This window comes from Herpailurus yagouaroundi, unplaced genomic scaffold (assembly GCF_014898765.1).
Source record: "Herpailurus yagouaroundi ecotype Mexico unplaced genomic scaffold, PumYag 29, whole genome shotgun sequence".
Lineage (NCBI taxonomy): Eukaryota > Metazoa > Chordata > Mammalia > Carnivora > Felidae > Herpailurus > Herpailurus yagouaroundi.
In genome coordinates this window covers 82,120,966-82,139,634 of record NW_024412377.1, presented here as the reverse complement: position 1 = coordinate 82,139,634, position 18,669 = coordinate 82,120,966, and the positions used below count along the sequence as shown (strand labels likewise).

General features: G+C 38.6%; 1 protein-coding gene across 1 annotated transcript in view; it reads left to right on the top strand.

The window, feature by feature from the left end:
• Positions 1-18,669, top strand: part of RHOBTB3 (Rho related BTB domain containing 3) — a 54,227-nt gene that overhangs the window by 13,704 nt on the left and 21,854 nt on the right. The window contains exons 4-8 of the mRNA XM_040448185.1: positions 373-527; positions 3,812-3,923; positions 7,096-7,461; positions 14,848-14,960; positions 17,965-18,085. Of these exons, the coding sequence (XP_040304119.1) occupies positions 373-527; positions 3,812-3,923; positions 7,096-7,461; positions 14,848-14,960; positions 17,965-18,085 (867 nt within the window). The remainder of the gene's footprint in view (positions 1-372; positions 528-3,811; positions 3,924-7,095; positions 7,462-14,847; positions 14,961-17,964; positions 18,086-18,669) is intronic.

The window sequence follows — 18,669 nt, the reverse complement described above, 5'->3', positions numbered from 1 at the left end:
ATGGCAATTAAATTGTTAAATTTGTACTGATACTCAGGATGTCAGGATTGTATAAAAGGAAACATGTCCTCCATTACTAGCTGATTGGCTTAATTACTATAATAGCCTTGGTAATGTATATTCACTTATTTTTAAATTCTTTTCTAAAATATGGTTTCTTCTTCTTGCACTTAAAGCTTGTTTACTTTGGGGAGCTTTGTATTAACATTGATGCTTTTTATTCAGAATCTAGTGGATAGATGGTGGGTGTACTAACTGTCCCTGAACTGTGGTTCTCGTATGAGCTCTTTGTTGTTTAATGTTCAGATTGTCTATGTATATTTTTTCCTATTTAATTTCAAAGCTCTTTGTTACTTGTATTTATTTTCTCAGAAGAATTACCGTGTACATGCCCACTGTGTACCTCAGACAGAGGGAGCTGTGTCAGTACAACCGAAGGGATCCAACTTGCTAAAGAACTAGGAGCCACCTATCTTGAACTACACAGCCTTGATGACTTCTACATAGGAAAGTATTTTGGAGGAGTGGTAAGTGGTAATCCCTGTTATGTAAATTAAGGTCCTTTGTCAGGTTGGCTGGGAAGGTATTTTCTAGAACCTCAGTTAGAACTTTAGTTTTAAAAACATGATTGGTTTTAACTTCGAGAAATAAAATGAGAGTAGAAGAAAGGTTTTGTCAGAGTCAAATTACAATTTTATTTTTCTCTCCAAATTAAACATTTTCTATCATCTAATAAAATATTTTGGAATTTTCCACTTGGTGACACTTTATTGATTTTTGTTGTATATATCAAAAGCATGTTTACTCACACAAGCCTGTTACGTCAATTTTATTAGTAATCTTCACACAGTTCAGTGAGCCTCATAACCTGATCATTGGGCTCTGAAAGGTTTTTATTTCTATCTACTATTTGAAAAGAATGATTTTTCTTCCTCTGTGTGTGCTTCGGCAATATTTCATATACTCCTAAGTGATGCAGCTCAAAAATATCCATAGAAACTACTTCTACAAATAGCTTGTTGTTGGATATGTGAGAAGTTGGGATTTGTTTGCTCTGTTGCAATGGCATTTGTTGGGTCTTGCAGGCATTTGGAGGCCCTTCTTAGCCCACAGAATCTACCCTACAATATTAGGACTGCATGGTGCTTGGAGAATACTGTGGAGTCATGCCATTTAAAACTGCCTTTGAAACTATCATTTCAACTCCCCAACAGGTGACTCCTTTCAGCAGACAAGTTTGGTAAACACGGATAAGAGGTTTAAACCAGTGTAAACCCTTCATTGAGCAGAAGCACTTTAGACTTCTCTGTTAGTTCCCCAGTTCTTCATCAAGTACTCTTTCCACTATGCCGGATTATTCATTATGTAGATTTGTGTCCAAATGTTGAGGTCTCCACAGATGACTGTAGAAATTTCATTTGTTGTGAAGTTACTAAACTCCAAATAACAACCAATGTTAAACTTGGAACCAAATATAAATGGTCCTCATTTCTGTCATGTATAAGTGGCTATTTTTAACTCAGTAATGTAGAGAAACAATAATATAGCTGCATTAAGAAAGCTATACTCATAATATTGATATTATCAATGACTGTGAGAAACTTTTTAAATTTATTTACAGTGACAAATAAAAAGTAGAAAGGGTTAGAAAGACAGACAGGACTCAAATCTAATATTGTAGTGGATTAAAAAAAGTCTTAGTCTAAGAATCTTGTATTTCCCTGAAATACCTAGGAAACTGGGGGAAAATGATAGTTTGGTTTCTTTTGTTGGAGAGGGGGGGCCTGGTTCTCTTGGGGTATGTAGGTCTCCTTGTGTTCTGCTCCACCTCCCGAACCTGAAATTCTCATGGTCACACTTCCCACCTGCCACCTCCCATGTTCTCTGCTCTCTTTCTCTTCCTCCTCCTTGTTTGTCTTTGTTCCTAACACCTAGTGTTGCAAGTAGGGTTGGAGGCATGATAAGGATTGAAGATGTGGTCAAGGTTGGGAGAAAAGACATGACAGTTTCTTTTTTCCCTAAGACTTAGTGAGAATATGGAAATAAGATCAGAGTGACCCTTTTCAGATTCTTGAGTAGTGAAGTATAGCTGCGATCTTGAGTGTAAGAAATAGTGGCATTTGCAGGAATATAGATGGAGATGATACTGTCAGAGTGAAATCTTGTGTTTGAAAAAATACTTTCAAACAGAGAGGGAAGCAAACCATAAAAGACTCTTAAATACAGAGAACAAACTGAGGGTTGATGGGGGGGGGCAGGAAGGAGGGGTAAGTGGGTGATGGGCATTGAGGAGGGCACTTGTTGGGATGAGCACTGTGTGTTGTATGTAAGCGATGAATGACGGGAATCTACCTCCAAAACCAAGAGCACACTGTATACACTATATGTTAGCTAACTTGATAATAAATTATATTAAAAAAGAAAAAAAAAGAAAAACTCTTGTGTTTGAGAGTTGAGGATGAAAACCTGGGAAGAAGAGTACATGCCCTTGAGCTTTAGGGAGCCCCATCTGACCCTCCTCCAGTTGCACCCCATCCCTGCTCCCACATATGGCATGAGATGATGGAGCCAAGCGCATTTGCCCACCTGCAGCTAGTAGCCCCTTTTAGACCTGCACCATCCAATATGGTAGCCACTAGCCACATGTGGCTATTTATATTTAAATTAATTAAAGAAAATTAAGTTCCTCAGGTATACCGTCCACATTTCAGGTCCTCAGTAGCTACATGTGGCTAGTGGCTACTCTGTTGAATAACACAGATATTACAGAGCATTTCCATCAACACAGAGCAGAAGGTTCTGTTATACAGTGTTGTGACCATGTTCCAAAACCGAGGACCCCAGAATTCTCTTAGCAGTGCACTCAGTCTGTTTCCAAGGCCTGTGCAGGCCTTTTTCCTGGGTCCGTCATCCTGAAGGTGGACTGCATTGCTAGTGTGTATGTCCTTAGTTCTGACAGGTGGCCGAAGGGTGACTGCTTATGAGGAATGGGGGAGGGGAGGCAGACGTTGGGTGTGTAGGCATGGATGTCTACTTGTATACATAAAGCTCGTCGAGGTGTGGGATGGAGCAGTGGGTAAGAAGAAAGGACAGCCTCCGGGCCCAGGAGTTACAGGACAGTTCCTTGTGCTACATGAAGCTCTGAGTCGTCTGAGAATTTAAATCTAAACCTGGCCTTCTCGGCTTTTATGATGATACTTCTGTCAAAGTAAGATAGAATATTTTCTACGTAATAGTTCTTTATTTATGACGTTTAAATATTTGTGTATGTGGTACATGGATCTCTGTTTGTATTTTTGCCCCAAGTCTCACAGTGTCAAGGCATAGGCCGAGAGCTGTGCGTGTGTATATGCTTAGGATTTGTAATTTCCCATATAAAGGATGTATTTCAAAGTAATTTATTCAAGAAAAGAATAGAACATATGAAAACATCCCTAGCTGATATGAGCATCTGTGACATAGAGCCAGATCTGCCCTGCTTTGAATGTCTCTAGTATTAACTGCTGTGGTTGCCCACGAGACAGTTATTGACAGTCCCACAGTTGTACTGCTGGGCTTTCTTGATTATTCAAGAGAATGAACAGTTCCTTCTTGAATGGGTAGTTTATTTATGCTTAGACAAGGCACAGTCTGTTCTACTTGATACATTTTTTGTCTTTAAATAAAAAACTTGTTTATAAGTGTTTGCTACAGCGTACTTGTAGATGGTACCAGCATTTGAACATTTGGCAAATGTGATTTGGGGTACAAATAATCATGTCAGATACATAATTTTGTTGACGCTTTACTTAAAATTTGATTCATGTTTTAGTTGGAGTATTTTATGATTCAAGCCTTAAATCAGAAGACAAGTGAAAAAATGAAGAAAAGGAAAATGAGCAACTCGTTTCATGGAGTTAGACCACCTCAGCTTGAACAACCAGGTGCATTTACTAACCAATGTCTGCACATTCGATTGATATTGATTATCGATCACTTCACAAGTCTTAGAGCAACTGTTGCCAAATTTGAGTATGTTGATGACTCACCTGGTATTCTTATTCAGTAAACCTGGGATGGGGCCTGGAATCTGCTTTTAAAATAAGTTTCCAGGTGATTCTGAAACAGGTGGCACTTGGACCACATTTTGAGGAATAGTCTTTAACTTGAATCTGTAGATTCTTTAAAAAATAATGTATGTGGTGAAGAGCTGTTCTAGATTAAAATCTAAGAGGGGCGCCTGGGTGGCTCAGTTGGTTAACTGTCTGACTTCAGCTCAGGTCATGATCTCTCAGTTTGTGGGTTTGAACCCCACGTCGGGCTCTGCGCTGACATCTCAGAGCCTGGAGCCTGCTTCAGATTCTGTGTCTCTCTCTTCCTCTCTCTCTCTCTCTCTCTCTCTCTCTCTCTCTCTGTCCTTCCACTGCTTGTGCTCTATCAAAAGTAAATAAATAAACATTAAAATTAAAAAAAAAAATCTAAGAGAAATAACAACCAAATGCAGTGTGTGAACCTTGATTGGATACTAGTTCAATAGAAACCTCTAAAAGACTCTTAGGACAGTTGGGTAAAATTTTAATGTGGACTAGAAATTATATGACATGATGGAATTATTGTTAATTTTCATATGTATGGTAATGGTTCTGTGATTAATGGAAGAATGTCCTTATTTTTTGGAAATGAATATGAGAGTATTTAGAGCTGGAGTATCCTGATGATCACGACTTACTCTTAAGTGGTTCAGCAATAGGAATGTGTAAGTGTGTGCCTATCTAGAGATAAGGCAAACATGACAAAAAAATTTTTCCCTTAAGTTTATTTATTTGAGAGAGAGCGCAAGCAGGAAAGGGGTAGAGAAAGGAGAGAGAATCCCAAGCAGGCTCCATGCTGCCAGCGCAGAGCCTGATGCGGGGCTTGGACTCACAAAACTGTGAGATCATGACCTGAATCAAAACCAAGAGTCAGAGGCTTAACTGACTGAGCCACCCAGGTACCCCAAACATGATAAAATATCAATAATTGCAGATTCTAAGTGAAGGACATGTGTGTGCTTATGTATCATTCTTTCAACTTTTTTTGAATGTCTGAAAGTGTTAATAACACAAGGTTAGAGGAAAATACAGTTAAAAATAAATAAATACAATTTTTATCAAAATTAAGTTTTATTAAAATTTTTGCCTATTGTTTTTAATGTTTATTTATTTTTTTTGCGAGAGAGAGAGATCATGGGCATGAGAGTGTGCATGAGCACCAAGCAGGGGCAGGGGCGGGGGGCAGAGAGAGAGTGAGAGGTAGAGAGAGAGAATCCCAGTCAGGCTCCCCACTGTCAGTGCAGAACTCAGTGTGGGGCTCAAAGTCACAAACTGTGAGACCGTGACCTCAGCCGAAATCAAGAGTCAGATGCTTAACTGACTGAGCCACCCAGATGCCCCAAATTTTTTGCCTAATTTTGTGATAGAAATAAAATAATAGTACTCTGTGAGATCAATTTGTTATGGATATTGTTTTAAAAAGCAGGTACTTGATAAGTATTTGTTAAATAAATCAATATAAATTAAAAATCAAGAAAATAATAAATTAGTACGGGAAGTCAATTCTGGGTTTTTACACACATACAGATATATAAATCATGAGTGGTACACATTTGCTTTGAACTTCCTGGTGTGCAAAGTGAGAGGAGACATTGTTATGTAGCAAGCTTGCTGCTTTAAATACTTTCCGGATGAGAAGATGGGTGGGGAATAGCCAAATAAACAATGTAGATAGATAGATAATTTCTTCATTCTTATTAGTCAAAGCAGATCCTCTGAGAAAAGCAAAGTTCCTCTGAGAAAGCAAAGCATTTCATGCCATTTAGCACTAAAAGAAATTTCTCATGTGGGTCTCTGCTGGGGGCAGTGCTGGGGGCAGTAGGTGACCTAGTAGACAGGGCCTTCAGAAGTGTCTGTAAATGCAGCCTCAGCTGTCCCTGTGCCCTTCTGTTAGGTATCACCCTGAGCATTCCTTCTGATGCTGACTTGTTCTAAGGATTGATCCTGGGCTCTGGGGCAAGTGGCTTTCAGATTGCTCTTAGCCACGAAAGGTCTGTGAAGGTGCCTTAGTCAGTGGAGAGAAGGATGAGTGGGGTATAGTTCGGGAAGAGCCTAGCCACCAAATTACCTCGTTATTATCTGTTTTATAGACTGGAGCTTTGCTTTAGAGGAAAAAATTTTCATTACTAAAGAAGTTTGAATTCTCATTGAGAAGACTGCATATCCTTCAGGCAACACTTTCCAGATAACACTTTCCTTGGCTCAGCTTTGGATAAAAGCTAGACAGCAGACATTCTATAGTTTGAGTCTGTGATGAGGGCCTAGGGTGTGATCCTCTGTAGGGGTATTCTGAATTGACTGAGGGCTAATCTTTGTTAGTGATCAGACTAGGAAATGGAAGATTACATCCTTTTTTTTGGAAATTGGGAAGTCTAGCCAGCACTTTACCTCAGGTGTGCTGAGAAGAAAAAGCTGGTTCTTGTTTTACCAGGAAGAAAAAAATATTTAATTTTAGGATCAAAATAAAATGGTCAAGATGGTTTCAGACAATGGAGTCTAAGACTCTGAGCTTTGGCCTTGAGAGGTTGACATTTTAAGTTGAACAATTTCCTTCCCTTCCATTTCCAACCACGAAAGGAAAATGACTTTAAATGTGGGTTAGGTTCTTCAGAACTTACTCAGAAATTTGTTTGAATTTTTTATTTGGATAAAGTAAAGATTAACTACCAACATACTAAAATTCAGTATTTGTTGAAATAGCTTATTTGGGGACAGGCAAATAGTGAGAAGTACTATTTTATTGCTGTTTATGGCATTTAGTACAATTTTCACTTGCACTATAAAAATTACGATATTTCTGTGACTATTAACTCAGAATAATTAATTTATATATATTTATAATTAGGTTAAGTTAAATACAGTTGCTGTTTTCATAGGTCAAAAATGGCCATATGTTGGCAATTTCATATGGTTCAACTTAATAATATTAAAAGAATTCTTTTGTTGTGTTTAAAAGGAACCTGAGATGTTTGGGTCTATAGACCTAAAGAATAATTTATCATATTTGTTTTCTTTTTTGAAATAGAAAAAATGCCTGTCTTAAAGGCTGAAGCATCGCATTATAACTCTGATTTAAATAATTTGCTGTTCTGCTGCCAGTGTGTGGACGTGGTATTTTACAACCCAGATTTAAAGGAAGTTGCCGAGGCCCACAAGATTGTTCTCTGTGCCGTAAGCCATGTTTTCATGCTGCTTTTCAATGTGAAGAGTCCCGCTGACATTCAGGATTCCAGTATCATCCGTACCACCCAGGACCTCTTTGCCATAAACAGAGATACTGCATTTCCAGGTGCTAGCCAGGATTCTCCAGGCAACCCACCATTACGTGTCATCGTTAAAGACGCCCTCTTCTGTTCTTGTTTATCGGACATTCTGCGCTTCATTTATTCAGGTACCTTGTTAAGTGGTTCTGGTACATTCTTGTAAGATTTGAAATGAAGTGTGCCTGTGGTCGTCAGGTGTATTGGTTATTAGTTTCACATTTCTCTTCTTTCTACCATCTGAGGTAAGGATTATACATAAAAGAGTATCTACTTTATATACAGGAATTGGTCCACACTTTCCATCTTCCTTATAAGTTTACTTGTCTTGGTTTTAAATCTACTTGTGAAAATAGTAATTTCTTTTCCTACTGAGCAGGTATGGTAGTATTTTTTTTTAATATCTAAAATGTGAAAATACAAGAGTTTTTTATCTAGTTTAAATTTAAAGAAACAAAATTTTCAAAGTATGAATGGAAATAAATCTCTGCATCTTAAAACCTGACCGTTAATTCCCTTTTCTGTTTTACTGTTAGATTTTGGAGGGCATTGAGAGAAATTAGCAAGGTCCTTACATTCAGTTTAGGAACTGGAAACAGTATCTAAAGTTAAAGCTGAGATCTGATCCACTTTAACTATTTTTAAGTAATCTCTACACCCAGTGTGGGGCTTGAACTCACAACCCCAACATCAAAAGTCACATCCTTCACCGACTGAGCCAGCCAGGAGCCCCAACTTTGACTATGTTAGGTTTTACTTTTTCTTCTGTGTACTTAATCTTTTTAGGATTGAGCTTATCAATTATTTTTCTTCTCCTTTTAAATGCTGTAGCAACTATATTTTTAAAAGATAGAAGTTTTATTTGAGTCATTTTAGTCAATGAATTGAAGGTGTCGTATCTAAATATCCTATATAAGAATGGAAAAGAATTGATGTAAAATAATTGATGTTAAAATAAGATTTTATTTTTTTTTCATTTGGGCTGTGGTTATATAATTTCTAAGTTAAAATAAAAATCAATGGTTTTGAAAAGTACAGTTGCAGCATGAAGATTTAAGTGGATTAAAATGTACATATATGGGGGTGGCTGGCTAGCTGAATGTCAGTAGAGTATGTGACTCTTGATCTTAGGGTCATGAGTTTAAGTCCCATGTTGGGTGTAGAGATTACTTTTTAAAAAAGTTCTGGGGGGCACCTGGGTGGCGCAGTCGGTTAAGCGTCCGACTTCAGCCAGGTCACGATCTCGCGGTCCGTGAGTTCGAGCCCCGCGTCGGGCTCTGGGCCGATGGCTCAGAGCCTGGAGCCTGTTTCCGATTCTGTGTCTCCCTCTCTCTCTGCCCCTCGCCTGTTCATGCTCTGTCTCTCTCTGTCCCAAAAAATAAATAAACGTTGGAAAAAAAAAAAAGTTTTGGGGCACCTGGGTGCCTCAGTAGGTTAAGTGTCTGACTTAAGCTCAGGTCATGATTGCACAGTTTGTGCATTAGAGCCCTGCATTGGGCTCTGTGGTGACAGCTTGGAGCCTGGAGCCTGCTTCAGATTCCGTGTCTCCCTCTCTTTCTCTGCCCCTTCTCCGCTCATGCGCGCGCTCTCGCTCTCTCTCTCAAAAATAAACTTAAAAAAATAATATAAAAGTTTTTAAAAATCTTCATATATGTATGTGCATATACTACCTAGGAGTAGAATGGTAATGATAGGTCTTAATTAAATCCATTGTTTAGTGAATATTGGCTTGGCAAAGGCATAAATAACCACTCCTACAGAGCCCAGTGCCTTCAGTGCGGCAGGGTATGTGTTGGGTGAATTAATGAGTAGACTCTAGTGGCTTGTGAAGCATCACATGGATAAACCAGACTAAAGATGTCATTTACTACTACAGACTTTTATGTTTAAACTTTTAGTCTCACAGTTCAGAATTTAAGGCTAATTCTGAAAATCCAAAATGTTTACATGGTAAAAGAAAAAAAAATGTCTTTAATGATGTTTAGAAAACTATGAAGGAAGTGTTTGGCTTTGCTTTTTGATGATGTTACTGTTGAATTATTCAGCAAGTTTACTACAGTATCTATGGAATAGTTTTGAAGGCACATTAATACTTTGAAGTCAGTTATATCCTCTTTGATAAGGTAGCAGTAAGAGGGCTTGTTGTGTCTCCAGTGACAGAACCTACTTGTTTTTTTAAATTGCAAAATTAATACATACAGATGGAAAAAAAAAAAGGGAAAGAAAAAAGTTTCTTCCATCCCTCAGTCCCCTTATGTATTCACTCTGATGCTGTTTGAGATAAATTAATGTGTTGGGAAATGAGCATTAAGGAAAATGTAATCTTTAGGAACTGCTATTTTCCAGGAACCACACACAGTTTCCTATGGCTGGAGCATAGCGTACGAGGTGAAGGTTTGCAGTAGACGAGGCTGGCAAGCTAGGTGGAAGCTGCCTGTAGAAGCTGTTCTAGAATTTTAAGCATGATCAGACTGGGTTTGGGCAAAGTCATCTCTGGTGATAGAGATGGAATAGAGCAGGCTAGACAGGAGTCTAGTAAAGAAGCTCCATTGCTCTGGAGATCAACCTCAGGAAGGTCATTACTCTGATATTATGTGGTTGGTGCTTGTCTATCATTTGGAACAGTGCTTTTCAAACTTAATATGCATGCAGGTCAGCTGGGGATCTTGTTCATGCATCTATTCTGATTCAGTAGGCCCAGGGGGTGAGGCATGAGATTCTGCGTTTCACACAGTCTCCCAGGTAATACTAGTGCTTTGGACTCTAAGCAGCTGCAACACCTGCTCTTGGAAGAACTGAGTGCCGGCCACAGCCAGGGGCTAAGAGCCTGGCATTCAGTCCAGGGCCCAGGGGAGGAGCCCAGTTATCAGTCTGAGGGCACCAAGTCAAAATGGGGTCAGGCGCACTGACTGATGTGAGCTCTTCAGAGCTGTAGCTGTCAGCGCCGTGTTGTAGCCCTTGCCCTTAGTTGTGGCGGGGAGAGCTTGCTAAGCTACAAGCCCTCGACCCAGTCAGTGCACAGGCCTCCTAACCTGACACCAACATGTTGCATTTCTGCTCTGTTCTCTCCTTGTATGTCAAGGGTCAGAGAAGAGGTGCTGTCAGGTAAGAGCTGGGCCACAGACCATTGACCTGGGGCTGCAGGGAGATCCTGATGCTTTGGGGAGAAGCAAAACTAAATGCTTCAGCAGGTGCCTGTGACCTATTCTTTATTTATAGAGCATAACCTCCGACTCAAGCAAAAGTTACATTATGTTTAAATTATGTTTAAAAAGACATTAAGGCTGTATTTGTAAAGGCAATTTTGAAAAATGGAGAACACTTGTTAAGAGAAAAAAATCAACCAAATTCCTATTTCAAATGTCTAAACCCTGGTATTTTGTTTCATCCTCTGGCCTTTGTGCATATTTTACTGTTTATTTAGAAAATATTTTTTTTTATTTTGATTTAAAAAAAATTTTTTTTTAATGTTTATTTATTTCTGAGACAGAGAGAGACAGAGCATGAGTGAGGGAGGGGCAGAGAGAGTGAGACACAGAATCGGAAGCAGGCTCCAGGCTCTGAGCTGTCAGCACAGAGCCTGACGCAGGGCTCGAACTCACAAACCATGAGATCACAACCTGAGCCAAAGTCGGTCTCTCAACCAACTGAGCCACCCCGGCGCCCCTAGAAAAATTCTGTGTATGAAATCAAAAAAAAAGTTAAACCCAATTTTTTTTTTTTTGAGACTTCAGTAAAGAGGACAGGCTTATGGGGTTTTTTGTTTTGCTTGTTTTTCTTGCTGCTCTTGTTGAGCATTTTTTTAAAAATTTTTTTTAACGTTTATTTATTTTTGAGACAGAGAGAGACAGAGCATGAACAGGGGAGGGGCAGAGAGAGGGAGACACAGGATCTGAAACAGGCTCCAGGCTCTGAGCTGTCAGCACAGAGCCCGATGCGGGGCTCGAACTCACAGACCGCGAAATCATGACCTGAGCCGAAGTTGGCCGCTCAACCGACTGAGCCACCCAGGCGCCCTGTTGTTGAGCATTTTAAAACTTTGGAACCGATCACAAGTTTTAAGACCCAGTTAGGCAATGGTTTCCTCACAGAAGCCCTGGCCTACCCACTAGTTCTGTTGGGTGGACAGTGAAGACAGCAGTCGTTTGTACATGTGTCTGTTGGGTTGCTAACGCAGAGGCAGAACTCCGTGACACAGACAGCTCAGGAATATTTGCCCTGAGTAAACAAGGACTGAAAAACCGTATTAAATCTATCTCCTGCTTCTTTTGTTTTTAAGAAACAAAATTACAAAGAATGTCTTTTCTCTAAATGACACACTTCTTTTTAATCTTTAGGAATTTGAAATTTTGTGTGTGTTGTGTCACCACGGACATTTGGGTCCTCTATTTAGGAGGGATCTGTTTAATAGTCTGGTTAACAGAAGGCTCCGGTTTATTCTAATCAAATTTTTAAATAAATAGACACAGTAAAAGTATGTGTTTTGCAGATGTTAATTTTCTGTTGGATAACAGCTAACTCTGGATAAGTACTGAAAGACTAGTACTCAAAGAGAAGGAGCGAGGCCAGCGGTTTCTGGGTCTTCATCGACCCAGAATCCTGTATTGGCATACAGTTCTGACATTCTTACAATACTTGATAGTCTTTATGCTTGCAAAGTCCTGACTCACGCAGTTTCAGATGGTTAGGAATTGAAATATATGTAAGGACCTCAAGAATTTTGCTTTGAGCTCTTCATACCACAGATGGCCCTTAGAATTTCACATCACTTACTGAAGTGCTGCCAGAGAAAATGAACGTGTGGAAACAAGCTTTCATCTTCAGCTTGCCTGGTATCCTAGCTCTTGGAATTCTTCCGTGGTATGCTCTTTTCTGCACTGCCTAAAAACACAGCTTGCATGCGCGAGTATATCATGCTGCCTAAGAACCTAAGTCAATCAGTGCTCTGAGAGGCCAACTAAATAGAAAATCCCAGTCAGTTATGCAAGATGAATAGTTTCTAGATCTCTGCTGTACAATATCATGGCTATTGTTAACAATACTGTACACTTAAAATTCTGTCAAAAGGATAGATACATTAAGTGTTTTCACCACAATTAAAAAAAGCAAAGAAAACTCCCGGTATAAGGATTATTGCTTTATTTGAACAAAAACGTGTCAAAAATGACTTGATTAGCATTTCTAATTGTAAGAACAGCCCAATCTTTAGAGTGCCCTGTGAACTATTACTTTCATTTTTAGTTATTGGATCCTTCTGTGTCTATTCTTAGACAAATGAGTGGCCTATAGGGATTTACCTACTAATAACCCCATATATTTAGACTTATTCTTGCCTTCTCTCAGATAATATTCTGAATGGAGACACTGTGTAAGTATTCATTAGTTAATACAGTTTATTTTTAAGAGATAATATGTGTGTTCTCCTTTAGCATGCACGAGTGTAGACAGTAAAAATTACCCACTATTTCTGCATACCACTGATCCTGGGTTTTAGTAATGAATGAAATGTTTAAAGGAAGAGATAGTGACGGCCCGCGCTCAGTGCACCTCAAAATCACCTGGGGCGCTCTTAAGATATCTGGGCCCCAGCCCCAGAAGTTCTAATTTAATTGGTCTGGGAATGAGACTTCCTCAATGATGTTTTATGAAAGATCTCCAGGTAAATGTAATACACAGCTATAGTTGAGAATCAGTGGCATAGAGTAAATCATTCTGAAGTGGGGTCCGTTGGCTTCTCAGAGGTTCTTCTTCTTCTAACATTTTAAGGTGGATTGTAATTTTTATGTGTGCGTGGGAAATTTTCTAGAGAGATAGTCCAAAGAATTTATCAGATTTTGAAAGAGTATGTGACCTTAAATTTAAAAATCCTTAGTGCAGAAAAATTAAAACAAAAAAAACCATGGGCTTTTCTAGACAGCATACCTTTGGGAATCTGAGGAGGAGGAGGAGCTGACAGTGAAGTCAGAAAAAGAGCATGAAAGGTAGGAAGAAGCAGTGATGAGCTGGAGCTGGCTGGCACCAGCTCGTGAGAGCCGATTATGTTTATTCCCAGGTCCGTGCTCTGTGATTCCATGTTGCTGGCTTGAGTGTGGCCATGGTAGGAGTCTTTACACCACAGAGGTAGCGGAAGGCCCTGATCAGGGCTCTCCTTCCCCCTTCCCCTCTCCTCAGGATACACTGTAGTAATGCTGAAGGTCAGGTGAGGAGAAGTTTAAAGATACTCAAGAGTGCCAAGTGCCACAGAGGTTGACTGCAGTGATGCCTGGGAGCCTGGGACTACCAGTTGACTCTTCAGAGCAGCTTGGATCTGCTTGTTCAGGCTGGCTGCAATTGCCCAATCTCACTGCTTCAATAAATGTCTATCATGTGCTCTCCCCATCCCTAATGTCTGTGAAGGCATCTGGCGAAGTTCTGGATACATAAAGGGAAACATCAGAAGAAATAGATTGAGAACTGATAGAAAAGGGTTTTGAGTTACTTAGAGGTGAAATGAGTTGCTTAAAGTCACACCAGTAATGGCAGAGAGAGAACCGAGCCTGAGTCTCCCAACTATGCTCGCCCTCACTACACCTGGGTGAACTATATTTTAAGGAGTTAGGACTTTCTGTAAGTCAGGGATAGATGGGAGTAATCTCTTCAGATATCATCATCAGAATCATACTTTTAGAAACTTACTGGCATTGAGCATTGGGATCAATTCAGTGTGGACAAAGCCACGGAGGAGTAGGTACGCTGGTTAGGAGGCTGCTATAAGCCAAGCAAGAGGGTGCTTAGAGAAAGGTGAACTTTCGCTGACCATCACACAGGAGTTTTGTAACATACAGAGGAAAGGGGCTAACAGTGTGAGACAGATGTGAAATGAGCCTAGGGAGAGATAGCTTGGAAGTGGGTTGGGGTGAGGACAAGGGGAGGAGGGACGAAGTGCAGTGATTTCGCTCCAGTGCCATGGTCATATAGCTCATCAGGTCATTATTTACCTCCCTTCTTCGGGTTGGTTCTGTAGAGTTGGCTATAGAACATCCTTATCTGACCCTGACAATGTGTGAGACCTTTTGAATGCATTCTGTTCCTACTGCTTATTCTTCTACCTGATGGTAGTCACTGCTGTCCATGATTAGTATGATTTAATTCAATCTTGGAAAAAAAACAAACACATCTGCTTTCTTACTTAGAGCAAGTAAATAATTTGAGTGTAGGAAGGACTACTTGTGATGGCCAATGATATTCTGGCCATTACTGTCATTTTTAGCTGATTGTCTATTACAAAGAGGTGGCAGCTGTTTAGGGAGGAAGACTTCAGGTTTGGAGAAATACTTTAGGGGAAGGCAAACTGATTTTTTTTTTTTTTTTAATGTGAGAACTGTTTAAATGTATTAGTGTAATTACAAGGATATATATTTGGCAAAGAAAAATTAAAAGAAAATACTAAATAAAGAATATTGATATCTAATAAGAGATTTACTTTCTGTACTTCCTGTTTTTACCTAAAAATCAAACATATATTAATTTGTTTATAGGTGCTTTTCAGTGGGAAGAATTGGAAGAAGATATCAGGAAGAAATTGAAAGATTCTGGGGATGTTTCAAATGTAATCGAGAAAGTTAAATGCATTTTGAAAACACCAGGAAAGGTAAAACTACTTTATTGCAAATCAGCTTACCTTGATGTTCTCTGAATTTTAACAGATATACTATGATAATATAATATTGCGTCATTAGAAGAGTCAATAACATATAAATATGTTTTTCTTGAACCTGTTTTTGCCATTAAATATTTTAAACACAAACTTGTATTATTTCTCACTATCTCAGATTTTAATTCATATAAGAATTAGAATATGTGTGAGTCATGTCTTTAAAATGTTGACTTGTGAATTCCATCCTCTGAAACATTTCCCTAGAGCTCCAGGAATATGCAATCTATGTCAAGAATGAAGTGCTGTTGAATTTGTCTGGTTATGGTTAAGCTTGTTAAAGGGAATGCTTTCTCACTTCTCAGAATTTAAGTCCAGATAGTTTTCTGGAGCAAGGCTGTTTCTTTGTGTACCCTTTTCAAGAGTCCTAAGAAACCTCCTTGATCAGGTGGACAGTTAGGGATTTGTTTCTCATCTTGTACAGGTTTAAAATTATAAGTCAAAGGTTATAAAATGTAGACTTTGTAACAAGTCATAAACATGTGCATGTTAAAACCCCAGTCACTTAGACTGTAAAGAGTCTGAAGGGCTTCAAAAATAAATTTATTTTGAGACAACTACATTATCCAATTTAGCCAGTGTATTCTTATTTCAGATTCTGTGATAAACAAATTGGCTACAGTAGATATTTTTATACTTACCTTTTGGTAAGTATGTGCAATGCCTAGCAGAATATAGACATGTAAATGTAAGAAATGGAAGAAATGTTAAATGGAAGAAATGTAAGAAAATATAAGAAAAAATGTAAGAAAAAATATTATTCCTTTAATTTTTTTATACAGATGACTGTCAATTCTATAAGTTAATGATGTTTTAAGTTAATATTTTATTTTTTAAGTTAAGATTTTAAAACTGTACTAGCTTTTAATGAAGATTCCTGGCTTATTGAGTTGGGGAAAAAATTTGTAAATGAAGTAACATGGAATTAAGGAGCAAGACTTTTCTTGTTTCAATAACACACTGAAGCTGGTATACAGAAGCTGTCCAATTCTACAAGGGTATGGCAGAGTGGTAGCTCTTGCAGTCTAATCCAACTAACACTTTTGTAGAAATGTGCGCATAAAGCTATATTCTGTTTTTCAAAATTTCTCTAGATTACTTGTTTATAGACTAGTGAAAATGTATAATACGTTTATCAGTGTTCTGTCCAAACAACTATCCTTCAATATTTTTTTCTTCAAATTCAAGGCATTGATCACACAGGAATCTGTTTATAAGATTATCTATCTATCTACCTATCTATCTGTTATCTATCTCCATCCATCCATATATAATATACATCTACATATTATTTATGATATATAGACTTATAATCTTTATATGAATGTTTAGGACAGAAATGTTGCCTTTTGTTCTAAACCCAAGCCTTTCCTTGGGTGTGATTCTGAACACAGTCATTGCTTTGAGTACTGAGGTAAAAAAAAAAAAAAAAAAAAAAATGTTGGGGAAGAGGAGGCTGGGGACTATGGGATTCCATGATATTGAACTAAATTTCCTCCTTTGCACAGGAGGAGAGAGGAGTTCTGTGCTTTCTTCTTGTGCTTTTCCGGGGTCAGGGTCTCTCTCATTAACTGAGTACAACACAGAAATACATTCCAGAATTAGGAATCAGGAAATGTACATTTAAATTGTGAGTTGGCCATAAATTATCCCTGGCTTTAAGCATGTCTCCTCAGGACTTTCTTACAATGAGGGATAAATTATGATTTCTAAAGCCCTTGCTAGTTACCAAATTCTTTGATGCTCTCTGACTTGCTCTGCTTTGTGTGTGGCTCTCCCTGAATTCTCTCCACCAATTCCTTAGATATGTATTAAGGTATGTTGTGTGTAGAATCTGAGAATAGACTTTATAAGACTAGGATTTGTATGATCCTGTTTTGCTTCTCTGCCTTGCTAGTGGAAATCATTCTGGAGTGTGTTTTCTTTCTCCTTGTGAGTAAGGATAATATTTTTGTTTTCCTCTTACCAAAGATTTTAACTTCCCACCATAGTGGATTAATCCAGAACGGAGACTAGGTATCATTTATTCTTATTGTTCCAGTTGTATGCTTGGTTATTTCTTAGGGATAAAGCTTTCTGTATTCCCTAGATAGCCAACCAGAGGTTCTGAGATTCAGCAAGGAAAATGGGTGGAGGGTGAGGGGAGAGGGGCTGGCTCTCGAATTCTGGGGTTGGAACAAAGAAATGTCTGAAAGATTACAGAAAGGATAAACCAAGCGCTAAATCCTAGGTGGAGGCTAGAGACGGGTTGGAGACTGCTAAGTCACACAACCACTATTATTGGAGGCCACCATCTAGAGCAAGCAGATGTGAGAGTGTAGATAGGTGTAGTCATGGAAGAGGTTCTCTGGAACTCTGGATAGGAGATCCAGGCAACCTTTTATAGATTCCAGGAGTCCCAGCTGTGGGTAGAAAGACACTTAGGATTATAAGATTATACATTAAGATGGAGATGAACCTATTCATTACTCTCAGGTATTTTAATGTTGATCCTAGTAGGACATGATTTGATGGGGGAAATGTGTATTCTTTTAAATTACAAACAAATTTTTGTGTATGTACCTTCTTAAAGTGAACAAACACACAGGTTGTATGTAAACATATTTTACTAGGCATTCATAGGAGGTTGGACTGTTGTCTGTTTCCCAGGTAACAGAGGCCTGCATGGATTTGGGACCCCACGTGTCTCAGCCAGCGAAGTGAGTTTTCATTTAGCCGGTTCACTCACTGCTAAGAATACTGCACAGGGCTTATTCTCATGTAGCACATGCCATACTTGAGGGCAAGTTCCCCTGACAGCTATGATCAGAGATGCCGTAGACTAGGTAATCCTTATTTCTTCAGACATTTCAGTACAGTTTTCCAGATTCTCTAACCAACCTATATATATTACCAAAGCATATTGTACATTTCCTTTTTTTTTTTTTGTCTTCTTTTATAGATAAATTGTCTAAGGAATTGCAAAACTTATCAAGCCAGAAAACCTCTGTGGTTTTATAACACTTCCCTGAAGTTTTTCCTTAATAAACCAATGCTTGCTGATGTTGTCTTTGAAATACAAGGTATGGTTAACTTTTTTTGCAAAGTTCATTACTTGTTTTTATTCCTTATTTTCTTACCTAACTCTCTATTTCAGCTTTGAATATTTTAGATGAAGAAATGACTATTCTGTAATGCAGATATAGATTAGTACTGTTTGAATTGCAGCAGAATCTAGGGAAGTGAAAGAAAATTATATTTTCCACTTTTTTTTTTTACCCTTAACATATGCTTCATTAACTTTTAGGGACCAGTGTGCAATGGAATGAATTGTAATATCACCTCATTGTGTATTTTTGTCTGTGTATTTCTTTAAGATGCTACTTCTTGAGTCACCTGAAACCAGCCCCCTTTACATTGTATTACCTGTAACTGGTTCAGTTCTTTTTATTTGAGCAAAAGGAACTAACTGTGCATTGAGGGTCATGCCCAGCTTACATTAGGCATTGGTAGATATTGCTACACTTATTCGTCACAGTACTCTGAGAATTATCACCAGAGCAACTGAGAGTTGCTTTTTATCTCTGTAGGAAAGTAATGCTGCCTAATTTTAATAACGGTAAGCTGTTTTAATGCCCATTATTGATTATTCTCTTGGATGATTTTG